Source organism: Pituophis catenifer, unplaced genomic scaffold (assembly GCF_029215685.1).
Source record: "Pituophis catenifer annectens isolate HBS135680 unplaced genomic scaffold, rPitCat1.0.hap2 SCAF_2, whole genome shotgun sequence".
Lineage (NCBI taxonomy): Eukaryota > Metazoa > Chordata > Lepidosauria > Squamata > Colubridae > Pituophis > Pituophis catenifer.
In genome coordinates, this window is record NW_027256882.1 from 129,519,302 (window position 1) to 129,540,677 (window position 21,376).

At 39.4% G+C, this 21,376-nt stretch overlaps 1 protein-coding gene across 2 annotated transcripts in view; it reads left to right on the forward strand.

The window, feature by feature from the left end:
- Positions 1-21,162, forward strand: part of SEPTIN9 (septin 9) — a 186,904-nt gene extending 165,742 nt beyond the window's left edge. For both annotated transcript variants that reach the window (XM_070937510.1, XM_070937512.1), the window contains exons 4-11: positions 329-457; positions 692-773; positions 2,940-3,077; positions 12,455-12,572; positions 13,479-13,574; positions 14,640-14,736; positions 17,430-17,481; positions 18,060-21,162. In XM_070937510.1, the coding sequence (XP_070793611.1) occupies positions 329-457; positions 692-773; positions 2,940-3,077; positions 12,455-12,572; positions 13,479-13,574; positions 14,640-14,736; positions 17,430-17,481; positions 18,060-18,198 (851 nt within the window). In that variant the 3' untranslated portion in view covers positions 18,199-21,162. The remainder of the gene's footprint in view (positions 1-328; positions 458-691; positions 774-2,939; positions 3,078-12,454; positions 12,573-13,478; positions 13,575-14,639; positions 14,737-17,429; positions 17,482-18,059) is intronic.
- Positions 21,163-21,376: the final 214 nt, after the last annotated feature.

Genomic DNA, 21,376 nt, shown 5'->3' on the forward strand with positions numbered 1-21,376 from the left:
TGCTTGTTTCGGGCCCATAAAGCAAACTTAACAAAGAGCTGCTTGTAATGTGGTCTTCTATATGTAATTCCTATGCCTTATATCTGGCGTACAGTTTTCCTTAATGCTTCTTTTGTGGAAACAATCATTTTGTCCATGAAACAGAACAAAATAAATGTCATAAAAATATAAACCAGTCAGAAATCAAACAATAGCAATCTTTGTGTGTATCATCACATGTTTTCCGAGGTGAGTCTGGATGTGCTCAGACTGTGGGGACCTCACGGTTATGGGGTGGCTTCAGTAACAAAATGTGGGTTTCTGAAATTTATTTCCTGCTACCTTTTAGGTCAGAGTGGCTTGGGAAAATCAACTCTAATCAATACCCTTTTCAAATCCAAGATCAGTCGCAAATCAGTGCAACCAAGTTCTGAAGAGCGTATTCCCAAGACAATTGAAATCAAGTCCATTACACATGGTAAGTGTTGTCAAGAGATTGTCTGTCTGTTTTTTGTGGAAAGTTAGCAGCCAAGGAAAGAGGGTCCAGGGAGTTATCTTTTGGTTGACTAGGAGATCCTTGAAATGTTAAAATGTACATCTTTATCAAGACCATCTTTGATAAGCATACACGTAAAGAGGGATTTCCCACATACTCATTGTGTTCATCCCAAAGTGATATGTTGCTATTTAATGTCTTCACATTCCATTTCAGATATTGAGGAAAAAGGTGTTCGTATGAAACTGACTGTCATTGACACTCCTGGATTTGGGGACCACATTAACAATGAGAATTGGTAAGGGACTTTCAATGGAGAAATGCACCAGGACAAGGGGAACTTGGCACTTCAAAAACTCTAGCTATTAGTCAGGGGTGGGTTCTAAATTTTTTTACTACCGGTTCTGTGGGCGTTGCTTATTTTGTGGGTGTGGCTTGGAGGTCATGTGACTAGGTGGGCATGGCTAGCTGGTCAGAGTCATTTCTGGAAGGTCCTCGCACTTACGACCAGTCCTCGCACTTACGACCCAACTCATTTGTTTGCTTTTAACACTGATCAGCTGAGGACGGCCCTTTGAAGCCCCGCGGCAAGAGTTTAAACAGTTTTTTCCCTCTAGTCATCAGCTGGGACTCAGGAGGCAGCAATAGATTGGGGGTGGGACCAAATAAAAGGTAAGAATAATGTGGGTAGGTGGGGGGGGAGAACCGGTTCGGTGACGTCATATCGTCACCACTACCGGCTCTACCGAACCGGGAGGAACCCACCACTGCTATTAGTACAATGTGGCCTAGTCTGCTTTTGTTGCTGTTATTGATATTGTTTTGTTTTGACTGACACTGACTGACTGACTGACTGACTTGGTGCCAAACCAGTTCAGGCTAAACACTCTTCCATCTGTGGGCTGGAAACAACAAGATAAGAGCTTAACCAGGATAAGAATAAGGAGATTATTTTGATGAGAGTTAGGATAGATATTTGCCAATATTGCAAAATTATTTTCAATTGAATTTAGTCTTGTTGATTACCTCCCAAGAAATGTTTCACCTAGGAGGACGGAAGAATGGAATGGAATTACTCTGCTTTAGATGACCAAGAGCAAAAATTATGCCAAAATGTATTGATTCTTCAAAAGCTAGGAAATTTTCTAAACCAAACTGTAGTTTACAGACATGGAGATTTGCAGTTACTTATACATCTTTTCTCATGAGGATTGGCTTACCAATTTAAATTACTCAGAAAAGAACTACAATGGAATGCCTTATATAATGTGTAGGAAAATGTGATGCCATGGTGCACTATTAGCAAAGGGTCACCTCCATGGTTGATGTGAATTATATGAGTGAAAGAAAGGACTCTTGAGAATACATCTTACTGTTTCCTTACTATTTTGCAAGGGATCATCTGGAATAAGGAATATCAAATGACATCAACCTTCCAAAGTCAACAAAACAATGGTGGCATGCCTCCAAATACAGCAAATGCAAATTAGCTTCAGATTTCATTCCTCTCTTAACTTTAAGGGGGCCTGCCTGTCAAAGAACATAAATAGAAATACAAGGGAGAGCTGAAGGCTGTATATTTCTGCTATAAAGAGATCCTGATACTGAACACTGCATGCTCGGGAAACTACCTTTATTTGAATATATATTGTATTTACTTATTTAGAGAACTTATATGGTCATCTATCTCATATGATTCTAGGTAGGTCAGTCCATAAAAACACAGCTAAAATAGAAATACCTCCCTTCCTCATCCAGGTGGTAAGACCAATCAGCCTCCCAGCTCAAACCCCCTTCCTATCCCAATGGTCAAGGCAAGAGTCAGGGCTTCACAGCCCTCTAGAAGCTAAAAGCATAGTGACCTCTTGGATGTTAGGTGAGGGGCTGGTCCAAAGAGCTGTCTGGCCAACATGAAGATGCACCTTCAAGGTTCCATCAAATGATAACATTAAGGGTAGGGACCTGGCGTGTATCTACCCTGTCTAACTTTTCATAGCAAGCACTTGAGAATTTCTGTTTGTCAACACTGGGTGGCTGCCAGCAAGCAATAATCTGCTGTGTCTCCTGGAAAAGTCCAAAATGGAAATGTTATCCTTCCTAGCAATTCTGTCAAAATGAAGGGGGCTGATTTTTGTAATTGCTCATAATAGTATACTTAAAGCAGGCTGTGAGTTGGTTCTGTGATTCCTTGCCCATGCACTTTTTCCTGTGAAGTGCTAGCAAAAATACAAAGGCATACAAACAAACATTTATAATTAGCCAACATCTTCTCCTTTTATTAAACTCGACGTACTTAAGAGAAAATCTAGGAGAAAATTTATGTGGTCGCTAGGAGTCAGAAACGACTCGATGGCAATCAATCAGTGCTTCAAAGCTTGAGAAAGTGAATGAACTGATTTTTTTTAAGGGAATCTCTGCCTAGAGACATTTGCCTCTAATATGTCATATTTCTTTCTTGCAACAGTTGGCAACCGATTATGAAGTTCATCAATGACCAATATGAAAAGTATCTCCAGGAAGAACTAAATATTAATCGGAAGAAGCAGATCCCGGATAGCAGAGTTCACTGCTGTATATATTTCATCCCTGCCACTGGCCACTCGTATGTATTCTGCTTCCGAACTATAGCCCCCAATTTTCTGTAGACGAGCTCAGTGGCACAGATTGCCACCTTTCCCTGGAACCAGACATCCATGAAAATATGTGCTTGCTCAGCCCCTGCCTTCAAATAAGCCTTGCATCATTACTAGCTTTGTTTTCCTTTCCCCCTTGCAAGTTACACAAACCCACCTTTTCAGTTGCAGCTGGACATAGGTGCTGATTCACAGCTTGTCTGGCAAGGAGACCTATCCTTCCTTGAGAACCAACATACTTCCACGTATTAGCTCTTCCCCTCTTATAGCCGCTGAAACATTAGACTGCCTGGGAGAGGCTTTCTAATTGCGCCCCACGGTTTCCCTCTCACCCTGCTGCTTGAGTGGTAAGCGGTGCCTAAAAGTCTGCCTAGTGTATTCCTCTTTTCCCAGAAACATGTGTTTCCAATATAAGGCTAGGGTTTTGAAGCTGTGAGACACATCATTTTTGACTTTCATGTAGCTTGATATCCCTGCTGGAGGTTAGGCCTAGGTGTTCCTTGGGCCTCTGCCCCAGACAGTTCATTCTAGGGCTTTGCTTTCCTATCCCATGTCAAAGAAAGACATATGGATTGAGTGGGGGGGAAGGGGAGTTGGCAAGAATTAGCAAGTTTATGGGGCCGGTCGAGTTGCAGTTTGCAGGCAGGTTGTAAAGGATGTGGGAAGAGTCAGGGAAAAAACATGGACATCCCCAGTCTCTCTTTGTCCCCCACCCACCCCAAAAACCCCTCTTTCTCTTTTTCTGCTTCCTTTTAAACTTTTCCGTAATTGCTCCTGGTAGTTAAGGGTACACTGTGAGTCTTTCTGGTCTGTGATACTGTACTCAGTGTCGTAAGGCTTTTGAGAAAACTTTCAAGTTTAACTAAGCACCTTATATACTCGTGTATAAACCCATCTGCAGATAAACTGATCCCGTGTTAACCAAAACACCATGAAAAATTAAAATGAAGTAAGCCAATCCTTGGAATTTTTTTGTGTTTTAATTTTCACAATCAGCTTATATGTGGTGGCACGGTTTTTTTCATGGTATTTTGGTTTAAAAAAATTTTTTAAAATCTGCTTATCCATGTGCATATGCAAAATATGTGAATACTTTTTTAAAAGTATTACTGAATATACTTGTGGTTAAGCCTGTCCATGGATAAGCCAAACCCAATTTTCTGGGTGTATTTTGGCACTTTACATTCTGTGAGCATATATAATATATGACACGTGTGCCCACACCCATTTCCACTCTGAAATGATTTGGCACTGTCTTCCAGTCAGTGTAATTTTCTGTTCTTGTGCATCAGGGAGGAGGAGATGGGGAAGCTGAGTCTGCTCTTTGTTCTACTTTCCTTTAAAGCTTTACTTCCCCACCTCCATCAGAGTTCCATCCAGACCCTTTAAGTACACAAGGAAGTACCCTGCTTGCATGTGCTCTACTGCATCAGTGTACAGATAGTCAGTGACTTGCAACCATTCGCTTTGTGACAGTTTGACAGTTCAGGACAACACTGAAAGAAGTTTCTTACAGCTGGTTCTTACCAGTGGTGGCTTTCAAATATTTTCACTACCAGTTCTGTGGGTGTGGCTTGGTGGGCGTAGCTTGGTGGGCATGGCAGGGGAAGGATACTGTAAAATCTCCATTCCCTCCCAATCAGCTGGGACTTGGGAGGCAGAGAATAGATAGGGGCGGGGCCAGGCAGAATTTTTACTACCGGTTCTCCGAACTACTCAAACTTTCTGCTGCCGGTTCTCCAGAACAGGTCAGAACCTGCTGAAACCCACCTCTGGTTCTTACCCTTACCATTGTTGCAGCATCTCCCATGCTCATGTGATCAAAATTCGGACCCTTGGATTTATAATGGTTGCAGTGTCCCAGAGTCACTTGATCACTGTTTCCAACTTTCCCAGCCAGCTCCCAAGAAGTAGAGTAACTGACTGAGGGAAGCTGGATTCACTCACTGACCACATGCTTCACTTAACAACCGCTGTCATTGTCTTAATAGCATGGAAAAAAAGATAATAAAAGTTTTAACCCAATTGTGGTCATACATTGAAGACTATTCATAATGAAATTTACTGGGTGAAGTTTTGAGTGCCATAATTTAGGGAATATCAGCCCTTTGAGATTGGCCAGGCCAAGAAACACACTGCAAGATTCCAGGAATGCTACTTTATTGTTGCAGGATATATTAGATGAATCTTGAAAGCATGTACATAACTTTCACTTCACAAGCCCCCTTTTTCAAGAGAACAGAGTCAAGGTAGGGTTATTCTGAGCATTTTTTCAGCCTTCCTACTTTCCCAGAGCTGAGGAATCATTCATCTCATTTTCTTCTTGAGGTCAGAGCAAAATTCTTTTCACCACTTATATATTCCTTCAGCTGTCCCTCGAGTGTATTTTTCAACATTAAAATGATGGGTAAGAGTTGATTTGCAGGCGTTTCCACTAAATCCTAGTGAGGACAATCTACTCCCCCAAAGTATACTCTCTAGGTGTACTAGAGAGGGAAGTATACTCTTGCCAAAGACTATATTTTTCTTGATTCCTCTCTTGATATTTGTTTATTTATTTGGTATATTCAGCTCTGTGCCGTACATCCTAACACAATTGAATTTGTTTTGGGGATGGTCCTCTGTTTAGATGTTACTTTGCACATTGATTTGTCGAGTTGGATGGCAGAACGTTAAGACGACTAGGCCTTTGAATTAGTGTATATGTATATAAGACAAATAGGATGCCTTACACATTATAGCAAAGAGTTTGTTGTCACTAACAAACAGTTCAGTTCATTGAGTTATAGAGACAAGCATGTTGTTTTATGAACAGGAATTTCTTTTCTTACTCCTAAAAGTTTAACATGACTCTTCCTTAGGAGGTTTCTACAAGAAGGTAAAAGATATGAGCCGTATTAACTTGCATGCCTGCTCATCATGTTATTGACTTTCGAGATAAACAGTGTTTTAGAACGTGCATAAAATCGTACTTTTCTTATTCCTTGTTCAAAGTTCAACTATTAACACAACATTTCACTTATTCTCACACCTACAGTACTGTGCTTCTCTTGTGTACTATGCTTCCTGTACTCAGTAACCAAACCTCAATATACAATATATTCTTATAATATACAACAACGTTCCATGCACCTTGGCATATAGTCATGCTGGCCCCATAACCACGGAAATGTCACTGGCTCCCTCGGCTAAGAAACGGAGATGAGCATTGCCCCCTAGAGTCAGAAACAACTGGACTTTACCTTTACAATATATTTCATAATTATATTCCATAATTCAAGTCTATCATAGACTTTCTCTAAACCACTAAATGTGTTGTAAACATAATTCTACACATACATAGATTTCTGATGACTTGCTAAAGAGCCACAACTTGGTCAGCACATTCCTTGTCTTAACGTAAAGCCAGACGGTACTTCTGGTCAAAATTTAGTGAGAATTCTGCCACATGCTTTCCTAGGCATGCTTAAGAAGCTAATCCTCCTATAACTTTTGCATTTACTCTTATTACATTTTACTTTGTAGAAAGGAACAATAACGTTTTTCCAGTCATTGGGCATGCATGAAGTTTTTACATATGCATATTATACAAGTCACAGAGCCACTCCATCACATCCATCAGCTAAAAGTTCTCTAGTTGCATCATCAACAGCTGTGACTGTAACATTTTCCAGTACCCTCACAGTATCTATGACTTACCCTTCATCATTCTGTTTACAGTTATGAATATTTATGGCATTAATTTCTTCGAGATACCATTAGCCCCCACATATAGATTTCTAAAATATTCTTTCTGCCATTTTTGAAAAATTTCAGCTTCAGCCTAAATGATTCCATTGCTTTAATTTTTATTACCATTCAGACTTTTTGTTTAGTCCTCTTCAGATTTTTTTTTTTAATCCATTAAAATTGCTCTGCATTTTCTCTGCCTTTTTCAAGCTTAACTCTTCCTTGGAAACTTTGGTCATATTCTTTGCAGCTCTTTTTATATCTCCACACACATTTATCATTCTCTTGGGGGTTTTTTCCTTTATTCTACCACATGGATTTTTTTTTTCTGATGCACTATATCACTTTCAGTTTATCGTTCCACTAAATCTCCTTGCTCATACTTCCCATTTGTTTTGTTCCACAAACTTTGTGCCAATCAGCTTATCCTTTTTTTCCCTTTTACCCACTTTGTATTCATTCTGCTGGGAGTGCAATAATTTTTATTTTATTTTTTTTTCACTTCTCCTTTTAAAAATTCATTCAAGTCGTACAGATGCTTCTCTAGCACAGCACTTTTTTTTCTCCCAATATTTTCCCTTTGACACTACTTAAATTTGTTCTTTTTCAGATTCATCTCCTGTGTTGTCTTCATTAATTCTAATTAACCATCAAATACATCATGTTTTTAAATTTATATTCATTTCATTTGCATGTGTACTCATTAATAGACCTATAAATAAGCAAAGTATTTAGAACAAAGAGATCTATTTTTAAGTTATCACTCACTTGGTTTAACATTATTAATCATTCTTGAGTCTCTGAATGTCCCAATTAGCTTTTCTATATTTGTTCATTGCATTCCCATTCATCCATCCCTATTATATAGCCCAAAAAAATCATTTTTTTCTGGATCATGTTTATTCAGAATACTGTGCAATTTTCCTCTCAAATTCACTCCTGATTCTTTTATTATCATCATTCATTGGGGTGTAAGATACTGATATCACCTACTTAGGATTTTGTACTTACATACATCCAAATGCATCGGTTCATATATGTTAGATCAGGGACTCCAACCTGTTGGCCATGGCCCACTACTGGCCATGGCCATTTGGCCACAGGGCCGCATGACTGGGTGGCCAGTGAGCATGTGTGTGCATGCTCACCCCTCCACTCGCTCTAGCATCGTGCGTGCCCTACCATCACCACGAGGACCATGTTGGGTGCTACTATCGGTGTGAGCACGCTACTGGTGCTGCGAGCATCACACTCGCAGTCCTGTTCACTCGTGTGCTTGCACTCGGAAAGGCGCCTGTCCCTCCTCCCCCCCCCCCCGCTCTGGGCCACCAACCCAGAAAGAACTGTATGTTAGACCTTTCATTCATAATTAAACCTGTATCTTCACTTTCTTGCCTGTATTCATCAACACTACTCTGTAAGATCAGAATATTCAAACCCATTACATATTCCACCTTTTTATTTTACTGACTCACAGCTTTTCTTGCTTTCATTTCATTATACTAACTTATACTCTTTTTTTTTTATCATTTAGTCCTTTAAACTTCCTGTTTTCCATAGATCATTACAGTCTTCAGAAGGGTCCATAAATACTGACTTGTACTGGTGTCCATTGTGTCTTTGGTCAATTGAGGCTCTCTCATGACGTTTTTACTACGAAAGAGGAGGTGGTTACCAGCCTTGATTTTACCATATACAGCATTGCCTGCTAACCGTAAAGATGGCTGAGCACATTTGGGCCAATATATTATATGCACACCAAAGCCCAGGTTTTATGCCAAACTCACACTATTTTATGCAAGCTGGGTTCTCTACCATAGAAACTATTTTGTAAGCCAGCATATCATTCTTTGTATTCCATCAATTAGGAGATAGAACTTAAGGTTTATGAACAAAAGCCCAATGTGCCCAATAAGCTCTAGACATACTCTAGATTTCTTTCGGTTCTAATTAAGTCACCCAAAAATATTGACTTTATCTACAGCATTTGGGTTTACTCTACTATGGTTAATATACATATTTTTTTCTTTGGGACATGGAGACCAGCTTGCAGTGTAATATTCAAATTTGGATTGTATTTAGTTCCCTTTAGTTTTCTCTCTTACACACACACACACTTTCTTTTTCAACAGTCATATATTTATTGCATATCAATCTATGTTCCAAATGGAACTTTTGAATCCTTTGCTTCAGCCTTTAGTTGCTTTCAATTCATATCACTCATTGCTAATTTGGAACAATACCATAGTTCATTTCATTGAAGGCTGGAGCATGCATCTTCCATCTAAGATCCATTGTGTGTTTTCAGCAAGAGCAGTTTCCATCCCATGCCCATGCCTGAATGGAGATTGAAAAAGTTCTGATCATCCATTTCTTTCAGAGTCCTTTGCAGTTGAAGGTCCACCACCTTATGAATAACCTTTACCCCAAAAGGGAAGTTAGATATTGGGTGGGTACTGTAGACTCAGTTCTTTAAGGATTGATTCCACCAAAGCCTTCTCCAAGTATACTGACATCTCTACCCTCCCACAGTAAAGTTTTATAACCACCAAAACCCAGTTTCCTATCATCTCCCTGGCAATGTAGGGATCAAACCTACATGAGACAGAGCTCATCTTGCAAAGGATTCTATCTGCTTCCTCGGGATTAAACTTTTCCCATCAAGCATTGCTTGATGTTACCCTTAGCACTTCTGTTTCTGGGTTTCTATTGGAATGAATACAAGTTATTTTTCTTCCAGCAACCCATCCCAATTCCTGTTCTAGGTCAGGAACAAGCAAGTGATCTGTATAATTAAAACGAAGAGCTAAATGCCCATGCGTGTAATCTAAATTGAGTATACTGAGAAAATCTTATTTCACTGGCCACTGCCGTTAGTTAGCATCCTGGCATCCCCCACCCAGGCTTCCCTTTTGACCCAGCAAGGCCTAGAAAGCTGCTTATTGGCAAGAGATGAAACACTATCATTGTTTACTTTGTAGAATTTCATGCTTCGGGAGAATCTTTTGCAACTATTTCAGCTTCGTGATTTTTCTTGGATGTCTGTGTTTCACATTTGCATATGGATGCAGATAACTATGACAAAAATGAGAAGTAACATGGTTTCTGTCACTGTGCTGATTTCTCCAGTAGGAAGGCAACTTGGGTTGTGTGTGTGTCTGTATATATGTATATATCAGTGGTGAGCTGCTACCGGTTTGCCCCAGTTCGGGCGAACCGGTAGCGGCGGTGGCGGGAGGCTGTGACCACCTGCCCGGACATCATCAAATACGGTCTGTGCATGCGCAGAAGCTTCTGCGCATGCATAGACGTGGTGCATGAGTAAAGCAAGCGCGAGCAAGGAAATCAATAGCAAAGTAAGTGAAACCCACCCCTGAGATATATATATGTGTGTGTGTTTTTCTATCGAGACACCTGGTCTACCCCAGCATGTGGGAGGGAGCAAACTGCATCCCTTTTGCCTTTCAGCTCCAATCCAGGAGCCCTCAAGCAGTCGCATTCACGACAAACCATTCGTGCTGGAGCCCATTTTTAGGGAACTTCTCTCTCTATGTGTTTACATAGAGTGTGTTACACTCTGCTAGAGAGAAGTTCCCTGAAGATGGGCTCCAGCACAATTCCAAAAGCTCAGAAGACAAAATCTCTGGTCTCGGTGACCAACCCAGATTGGATCCTGCAACATTATCCTGGGACACGTATATTTACTTTCATTTGTGAATGTAACACGTTAACATGGAAAGGAAATGAAGGCTGCAATTGTTAAGCAGGACTCCAGCATGTTCTTAAAGAGCCAATGATCAGCTTAACCAAGAGCATTTTGTGTCACAAGAGAGTGCGTCTTAATATATATTTTCTAGATATCACGGTGATTAATGCTGGAATCAATCAGCATACCCACATAGATCACAGCAGTTGGGCTGGAAGCTCTGTCATAGGTAGCAGAATGCAAATAGGAGTTTCACTAACATTTTAGTTATTTATTTTACTGGGGAGATTTACAACCCACCTTCCAGAACATGGTTCTCAGGGGAGAAAGCAATTGTTATAATATGAAATACCTGGAAATTACTTGGCAGAATAGCTGCTGTTCAGTTAATTAAAGCCAAATACAGCTAACTTGGAACTTTAAGCCTCTCAAAGCTTTTAAAAGCATTCTTTGCAAGAGGTAAGTGATTTCCACAAGAAACTGGCTCCGTCTTTCTCCGTCTGCGATATGGTGGACTGAAGTCAGAACATTTAATTATTTAGATTTTTTTAATCCCTCCTATTATTTTTATAAATTACTCCAGATAGTAAACATACTCCTCCTCTTTTCCCCACCACAACAACCCTATGGGTGGGTTGAGGTGAAAATGATTGGCCCAAAATACCCAGCTGGCTCTACGTCTAGAACTCACAGTCTCCAGGTTTCAAGCCTGGCACCTTAATCACTAGACCAAGGTGCTTAACCCTGCCAGCTGCTTCTCTGGAGTATATTGTCACAATATGCCTGTTTTTCCAACCACACTGGCTCCCCTGCTTTCTCTTGTATAAAATGTATCCTAATGGCGATAGCATTTAGACTTATATACTGCTTCACAGTGCTTTTACAGCCCTCTCTAAGCAGTTTACAGAGTCAGCATATTGTCCCCCAACAATCTGGGTCCTCATTTTACCCACCTTGGAAGGATGGAAGGCTGAGTCAACCTTTAGCCTGGTGAGATTCGAACTGCCAAATTGCAGGCAGTCGGCAGAAGTAGCCTGCAGTACTGCATTCTAACCACTGCGCCACCACAGCTCTTATATCCGATTCCATATACATTTGCCAATATTAAAAACATTTTTAAGAATTCCTTCTGCATGCAATTGTGTGCATTTCTGTATCTGATTTTTGAGCAGGGAACCACACTATAAATCACAACACAGACCAAAGAAGAACTGTCTGCATTCTATTTTTGCTGGTATACAATGTAAGCTTTGTATACATTTTTGTATTTGTACAAGCATGCATGCATAGACATATTCACAGAATGCAGATATGTCCTGAGTTACAAGGGGACGTAGGAAGCTAAAATTGTATTTGCTTGCTTTTTTTTTTTTTTAACTCTAAAGAGTTGAGGGCAGCATCCAAGGACTTGTCGTTTGATTTCACTTGTTAAATTGCTGCAATGAGTTAGGCTGAGAGAGTTAGCAGTATATTGCTCTGGCTTCTGATGTGGACAACTTTAAAATGGGATTGAAGACATTTACCAAACAATTTACCAAACAATTGCTGCCAGGATAATTTTTTAATCAGGATGATATTATTTCAGTGTTCTAGGCAGCCTGCCTCTGGGTGTCAATTCTTGATGAACATGAACTACTGCTCTCACGTGGCTTTTTCTTAGGCATCTCCATGACTTTGTGAGACCTTGGTCTGACTGTATATTGAGTGGATGGATCAGAAACAGGAATGGCTGTGTTCACATTCAAATCTGCTCGTTGACTTTTTACACACACACACACACACACACATACACACACACTTTTGAAGGGTCCTATCAGGGGAGGGAGCCATTTCTTTCTGGCATTTCTGAAGCCAGAAGGTTCCCACTTTCCTGGTCTCATTTGAGAAATCTCTTCTCTATCTTGTTTTCAGCCTCCGGCCGCTTGACATTGAATTCATGAGACGCTTGAGCAAAGTAGTTAACATTGTGCCTGTCATCGCCAAAGCAGACACATTAACCCTGGAGGAGAGGGATGCCTTCAAGCAAAGGGTAAGCAGGATGGGATGGGACAGGACAAGGCCCTTCCTGATTTTTCTGGTAACAAACCGGTTCAGATTTCACCACTGGTCAGTAGCAATTCTCATTTCATAATTGTACCACCCACATGCCCGGCCCTGTTTGAAGAGATATATCTCTGCTCTCATCCTGTGGAGTTAATCATCCTGACTGTCTTTATTTGCTTTGTTCTGACCCTGTCATTAATGGTTATATTGTTCAGTGCTGTTAAAGGGCTTCTGATTTGTTTAATCGTTGCATTATCCTTATGAACATGGAAAAAAAGATGGCCACTGGTTCTACCACAGATGCCAAAAATAACTTGGCTAGTCTTCAATATTTTACCCATTGACTTGACAGCCTAAAGGAAGTTAGGGCCAGCCTACAAATGAATTACAGTTTGTCTGTAATTGAAAGGAGAAAGTTGAGTCTTGGGACCAGTTTCCCAACACTGATGTTTTTGAGTGGATGGCTTAAATACCATAGTGTACTATCATGTCAGTGCACAAGGACTTTTCTAAACAACCTAAATCCAAGAGGCGTACTGAGAGCTCTTTGAATATTGTGTGTTTCTTTCCAGTGTTTATCTAGTTAACTGTATTCACAAATGATCATGCTTGACTGGTTGGTGTCTTTACTTCAGTTTGTATCTCTTTTTTTGGATGGCAGTGTATTCAATATCCCAGGCTATTTAAACATTGTTTCAATTTCACACCTTCTTAACTTCAGCAAAATTGCCTTAGTCTATACTTTGCAGGTTCACTGTGGGTGATAAGAATGTGACCAGATATGAAGGCCAATGCCATTCTTTTTTATATAGCTCAGTCACTAAAAATCTTTTACTGGTATAGCTGTCTGAATCACAGTCTTATTATGTTCGATGTTTTTTCTTCCTCTTAGATTACAGCAGATCTTCTTGCTAATGGCATAGATGTATATCCCCAGAAACAGTTTGATGAGGATTCTGAAGACCGATTAATAAATGAAAAATTTAGAGTAAGTGTGGAGATCTCTTTTAATACACATTTTGTTCGTGGTCAGAGATTTACAGCAGACTTTCAGGCTCCAAGAATTCATCTCAATGATATTTAATTATTTCTGCCTATTAGATTTCTGAATCACTCTTAAAAATATGCAAGTTGGTCTATTTCCTTATGATTGATATAAAACTGATATTGATTTAAGGGATCTTTCAATTAGGGGTACATTGAAACACACTAAAGTGAGCATCAAGGAAGATCGTGGAAGACATGTTCACAATTATGGTTGAGAGGATGTTAGCCCTCCAGGGCAGATCAGACTAGCAAATCAATGTCATGTAGATGAGTACTACTTGTATTGTAAAGCTATAATGTGTTTCCCCTCTCCCTCCCTCCTCCTTTCTTTTATTTTGGGTGAACTAGGAAGGGTTTTTTTCTAAGATGTTTACTCACATAACATTCTTGACCTGACTTAGTAAGAGGTTCTTCCTCCTGTCCTTCATGGCCATTTCCTCTGCCCTCTACATTGGGGGACCATCTAAGTTTTCTTTCAGACATATTTTATTGGTTTATTTATTTACATGACTTTAGGATTACCCCAATCAGCTGACTTGGAGTGTTGTACAACTTCCCAATATATAATTGGGAATAAACTATACAAATAAATATCAAATTAAAAACAACACGTAACTTTAAATTAGATGGTGAGCTACTGCAAGTGAAAAAAGACCGTCATTAATTTAGCCACAATGCCTGGTTCTGATTAGCAGTCCTGCTACCATATTGTTAATCCGAGGAAAATAAGAGGTTTTTCTCTGAATTTACCATTCCTCATCATTGCTTCACAAGAAAAGCTTAGTTTTTAGAAATAAAACCGCCTTATATTTAATTTGACTCTGGACTTTTGTTAATCCCCAGCTATAGGACAACTCTTGTAGAAAGACTGAAGCCCCAAAAATAAAGTGAGAGAGGGAGAACATAAAGATATTTGCTTTAGCTGTTTAATATGTGCATTGTTTAATGCAATAAAAAGTTGCCAGATTTTTTCACCCTCCATTCTGACCCTAACATTTCACTGTAGGAAATGATTCCATTTGCCGTGGTGGGCAGTGACCAAGAATACCAGATCAATGGAAGACGAATTCTGGGAAGGAAAACAAAATGGGGCACAATCGAAGGTAAGAATTCCTGTTTGTTGTTTTCTTGCCATTATTGTGATTTGCTAAAGTAACATCTTGAATGTGCAAAGATGGCAATGTGTGCATCCATTTTTACAAGACTGTATGCTCTGCTGCCCTCTGCTGGGCAGAATAAGAGTCATGTTTTGTGGGTTGGGTTGCTCGGTGATCGCTTGAAAAGGGATTTAAGAATTGTCAGAGTAGGAGAAAACAACTTTGATTTGTTGCTTCATCAGAAAGCTCCACTACCTCACGTTTAATTCTATATCTTCACCCAAATTCTCAGCTTTTAGAAGCTGAAGAAATACAAGACGCAAAGGGGAGATTTTCAGAATCCCAGCCTGGCCCAAAACTATTGAAGATAAAATGACTTCGTGTCGGTGTTGAAATGAAACAGCATCCTGAGACTTTCTGAAAGCACAAGAGGTTTTCTTCTGATGGATCACTCGCAGTAGCAGCAGTCTTTGGAGATTAGACGAAAGATAGTTGTGGGTTGTAGCTTGGATCAACATACGTTAGCTGCAAGTGGCAGTCATTCTGGGTTTATGTAAACAGTTATATCCATTCTGTTGGCTAGATCTTAGCAATTTAAAACCAAGTTATAATATAATTTTTTGCATTCAGGGGAGAACACAATTATTCTGTGAAAGACTCCATAAATACTGTTTTAAAGAGCAAGCATAATTATTAAAAGAACAGTGGTTGCAGTGGTTTCCCAGGGCATTTGGGTGATGCCCTTTCTTCCAAACATTTATCTCTTCTTTCTTCTCTCTCCCTCATTATATTTTATGTGAAGACTTGCCATATGATCTTAAGCACATGCAACAGATTCAATAACCCCATATTCATTCTTCCCTCACCCCTCTTCCCTTCCCTTCCTCTTTTTCCCTCCTGCTGAATTTTAAATTGCTAATTTTTCATGGCAGAGACCCCTCCTTCTATACCGGGAAGTGCCATGCAGACTATTAACCATGCATAAGTAGGATTTAATCCATGCTCTGTAGAGATTTTAATATATTAAAACTGGCAGCTGTGGAACCAAATGAGTTGAAGAAGATGTTTCAGGGTAGCATCCCTTACCTCTCTAATTATTGACAGTAAAACTTACTACAATTATCCCATTTTCTGTAGCAGCGAGTAGAGTAGAATAGCATAGCATAGCATAGCATAGCATAGCATAGCATAGCATAGAATAGCATAGCATAGCATAGCATAGCATAGAATAGAATTTTTATTGGCCAAGTGTGATTGGACACACAAGGAATTTGTCTTGGTGCATATGCTCTCAGTGTACATAAAAGAAAAGATACGTTCATCAAGAATCATAAGGTACAACCCTTAATGATAGTCATAGGTTACAAATAAGCAATCAGGAAACAATATCAATATAAATCATAAGGATACCAGCAACAAGGTTACAGTCATACAGTCATAAGTGGGAGGAGATGGGTGATTGGAACGATGAGAAGATGAGAAGATTAATAGTGGTGCAGACTTAGTAAATAGTTTGACAGTGTTGAGGGAATTATTTATTTAGCAGAGTGATGGCGTTCGGAGAAAAACTGTTCTTGTGTCTAGTCAAGCAAAGGAGACAAAGAGAGTCTATATTATTTTTGTACTATGTATTTTATTACTTTCTTTAACTGGATTGCGATTCTATTATGGCTTTATGTAGAGTAGAAAGATGTATAGGTAATCAACAATTACTTAGCAACCATTCAAAGTTCCACTGGACCTATCTGGATCCCACACAGTCACGTGACTGCAGTCCAAGTACACCTGCTACATCCTGTGGTCATGTGATTGCATTTTACGATTGTCAATCAGCATTAATTCCATTTTTTCAGCAAAACTATGTCCGTAATAAACCATTGATTTGCTTAACAACCAGTGCAAAAAATATAAAAATCAGGTCAGTAACATGAGTGACACATTATATGAGCATCGCAAGTTACGATCCTGATGGACAGGCTCCGTTACAGTTGTAACTCGAGGAATATCTGTGTTTTAATTCTCCTTGAATCTTTGAGATCATAATAATCTTCCATCTTCCTTGAAACAGTTTTGAAAGGACAGGATTGCAGAAGCATGTTTGCTAAACATATCTAAGCCTGTTTAGCTGATCAGGAATGGCAGAAGCTTTTCCAACAATTGCTGTAAATACTTTTGGCATTTCTATGTCAGCATATATTGCTTCTACTACAAGGTTTGGATGTTTATTTTTAAAATCCTGTGAAGGAGTCCCAAGTGTTAAAAGTTGAACTGGGGGGAAAAAGAAGATTTCCTACGTCAGAGGACTGGAATGGACAAGCAACCTGGCACTGAAATAAAGCACTTTTTAATTGAAAGGGGGGGGGGGGGGAAGGAAAGTTATTTTAAGCCTTCTGCTTCCACCCTGTGGCCAGTTCTTGTATCTCATGAAATTAGTGTTGGGAGGCCAAACTTTGTGATTTTGGAAACATGTCATCCAGTGGAATAGCGAGAGGTACAGTCTATCATAAGACAATATAATTGGAGCACTGTGAAAGAAATCCTTCCAGCTCTTCTAATCTATTAGAATTAGGGAACTGCACTATGGTTAGTGCTGCAGATACTTTATGAACTGAATGGCATTTTGAACCCTGTCTTTGCTCTGGAATTTAGCAGGTAAAAGAGTTTGTGCTAATTGTTTGTTCCTTCTTCTGCATTGACAGTCGAGAACACAACACACTGCGAGTTTGCTTACTTGAGAGATCTCCTGATCAGGTGGGTGCCAATTTCCTAAAAGGCAGTTTGGATGCGTCAAGGCAATTTACTTTTCAGACTGGGACTGTGGGGAAGATTGCACCATTCCATAGATACATCAGAGATCCTCCAGTCTGGTTTTCTTCCTATCAAAGTTGGAGATATGGTACATGTAACTCAAGATACTGTAGTGGGATTTGGTTTTGCATTCGTGGTCTGCCTCTTTCTGTATGCATTGGCCATCCATGGCTTATAGCCAGCTATCCAGTGGTTTATTCAATAAACCTTGCTTAAATCATGACTTAAAATATGGTGTGTGAACAAGTCAAAATTTGCAAAAGTATCAGACACCATTTGTCAATTTATTGCAATCTTGCCAACTTTAAGATACACAAAAATTTAACACATCTAATTTTCATATCTCCTGAAAATGGCAAGATGTGGGTATGGTAAAACATATGGTTTTTTTAAAAAAAACTATTGTACTATAGATCTTCTTTTACATTCCAGTATAATATTGGTTTTACCTCCAACTTTGGACCTGAAGATCTCTCTCTTGTTTGCCTTTATTTTAAAAATATTATTTCTCTTTTTCCTAGGACACACATGCAGAACATCAAAGACATTACTAGCAGCATCCATTTTGAAGCCTACAGAGTTAAGCGTTTAAATGAAAGCCAGAACGCACTCTCCAATGGTGTGGTTGACAAGGAAGAACTGGTGGCCAATGAAATGTAATGCTCTGTAGTTGCCCCTCCCCCTTCCCTGTTCCACCCTACTTTCTTTAAAACACGATTCTATAAATCCTTTGCTGGTGCCATTGTCCTTTTCCTCCTCTTTGCCAGTGGTATCCAGGCTGCTGATGTTAATTGACCAAATAACAGTGCTTTCCATAACAAACATCGTATCTTGCTCTTTCCCAGTCTCTGTGATGTGAAACATCTCTCCTTTTAAGATATAGTAATGAATTGTTATAGGGACAGCAGCTTCAGGATGAACTCAACAGGTGGGGCTTTTCTTGAGTTTTGATAGAATGGTGACCACTTTAGCATAGGTTGTTGACCAGGACTGGTCCATGTTCCTTCCTTGGAGCTAAGGAAGAGAGTCTCAAACAATTACAGTAATTTGAGTTTCCTGAAACTGAGATGAGCAATGATTGAAATTTTCTTTTTCTGTTAATCGGGAATCAAGAGATCTTTTTCATAGATTCCTATGCTATCGTTTAAGCCAAGTATCATTGGCCCAATTATTTGAAATGATTGCTAGTATTGTGCCAATCTAGTAAATATGAAGCATAGCTATGTTAATAAGAAAAGAAGGTGCTATGCATTTCTTACTCTCTCCATGCAGCTTCTGTTCCCAATTAAGCAATGGTATATCAGAACAATGTTGAAAGGGGCAAAATCAGATCTGGGCAGGGCAGCTTTCTTTAGCAAACAGACTGGATGAATGCGCTACAGGATCATCTTCTTCACTAGAAGATAATTAAAGAAAAATCTATTCTTTTTCTGCTTCAGTGCCTCGGATCCATACAAATCTTTTGCAAGCCACTTGGTTTATCTCGTGCCAAAGTTTATTGTTTTCTAAACCTTGGAAAGAACAGGGAGTTGTTTCTGTTTTATTTCCAGTGTGAGAGGGTGGTTTTGTTTTGGGTTGTTTTTTTTTTTTTCTGGTTTATGTATCTTAACTCCATCCATTTCAGATGAAATTTGTTATGACTAGGTACATTTTCAAAGACATGGTAGAGTGGATAGAAAAATGTATGATGGTTGCATGGCACAATTCTACATAGCACTATACATTTCTTACTCCAGCATGCCTGATTTCTTCCCCCTTTCCCTTCAAATGACAACAATAGTAGAGAGAGCTAGTAGACTCAATAGAAAGAGATGATCTACTATGGTATAATATGGTGACTCTATTTTAAGAGTAAGCCACCTTTTGGAAACATAGATCACCCTGACTTTAAAAAGGCTCCTTTTTCATCCCCCTCATCCCATCTCTGCCTTCATCAGGCCTGAAACCCCAAAACTTTTGACTTTCCAGAAGTGAAGGGGTTCATCATACATTAGATTTAGACTTCCGTTCAAGCAGTTTTGGTGTAGGCTTTCCTATGGTGGAAGTCCATATGCTTTGAAGACCCCAATAATTAATGTTGTTGAGCTTAACTCCTTTTTTTCCTCTCTTCAAAATACCGAAGACATTCTTGAGATCCGGATAGGCTAAACTATCTCAGGGTTCAGTTTTTGAGTGTAATCTTTTTACTTACGCTTAAAGCATCCCAGGTATGCATCCGAAATCATATCATCCGGGAAGTTCATCTCAGTCTGAAAAGCCACACTCTGCATTTTTTTTTTTTTCTTGGCTTGGCACCATCCGGATTTATTGGGTTTCGGGCCCCATGACTCCAAACTTTAAGGATTAAGTTGGATATCCAACCCATCGCTCATGACTCTGCAAACGTGGGCAAAAGGTTGCGTAAAAATCTCTCTCATGCTGTATGCTGAAAGTTAGTGAGGAAGTTCATTTAATATAGAAGTCATTCACATATTCTCCAACCAGTCCTTATGCAGTAGAGAGGGATATCTATATTCCTAATGGGGGAAATGTTTTCCTTTGAGGAAGCTGACAGAGGCAATTTCTCCATAACAATGAATGTGGGGTGAGAACTGAATGCTAATCTGATCCAGGCTTTAGCCAGTATTTATGATTAATCAAGAAGTCCATAGGTTATAGCATTATAGTGTTTGAACAGAGACTCAAAAGAGACAGTTCTGAAGGACCACATGATGTTAAGACTCCCAATTGCTCCTTTTTGAAACCAGGAAGCAATACTGCCCTCTTGTGGAACACACTGAAAAGAACAGCCTATGTATTGATTCTTGACTTCCTTCAACATTAAGTGCTCTGATTTCCTCTTGCTTATTTGGGCACCCATGTGGCCATTCTTAACAGGCAGAAATGCCTCAGGATAAGACATCAAATACCAGCTGTAGGATGCCAGTAGATGAACACATCTTCATGCAGGTCTTCTGAGCGTATAAAGTCGTCTTCCACCCAGACCTCTTGTGAGCTATTACTGCGTCCTTCCTGCCCAGAGCAGTTTTTCCCCCCTGAATCCAAACTGTCAGGAGATGTGATTCTTGTCTGTCTGTCATTTCTGCCCGTGGTGAATATGTCTTCAAGTACTCTTTGCTCTGAGGCTGTTACGCATTTGGTATTGCAAGTCAATCTAAACTACCCTTTTTAAGTTTAAGTTGTCCCTCCCAAGCCAAAAGAGAAGAAAAATGGAAAAACTTTACTGAGCTGTGTTAAGCTGAGGAAAAAAAATATTTTTTTTACTTGCTGACTTGCTATATTTTAGCAAAATAAAAATTGTGCATTATCTAAAAATATATATAAATATCTATATTTCAAGTGTTTATGAAACGGATAACTAAGAAACGGAGAAAGTCTCCACACCCCTTTTCATGCATTTCAGTAAAACAAAAATTAAAAGTAGTTGTATCATTATACCATGTTTGCCAGTATTTTTCAGCCAGCAAAAGCAGGACTAAAACAGCTTTCTCCTTTTATATTGTATGTTTGGAGGAGTGTTTACTGAGTAAAACCAAAAAAGTTCACCCAAATAATTAAAAATGGCCTTTTTGAGAACAGTATGCATTATGATAAATTTAGTCCTGTTTTGTATAATAATAGTGTTTAATATGTATTTCCAAAAATAAATGTTTCAAATGGAAATAATCAGATGAGGCTTTTTGGGGTGATGGGGAGATTGGGCTCAAAGGGTATATATGTAAATCCTTTTTTCTCCCAACACTTCTACATACATTAGTTCAGGATGCACAGGCACGGTATGATAACAGAATAACAGAGTTGGAAGGGACTTTGGAGGTCTTCTAATCCAACCCCCTGC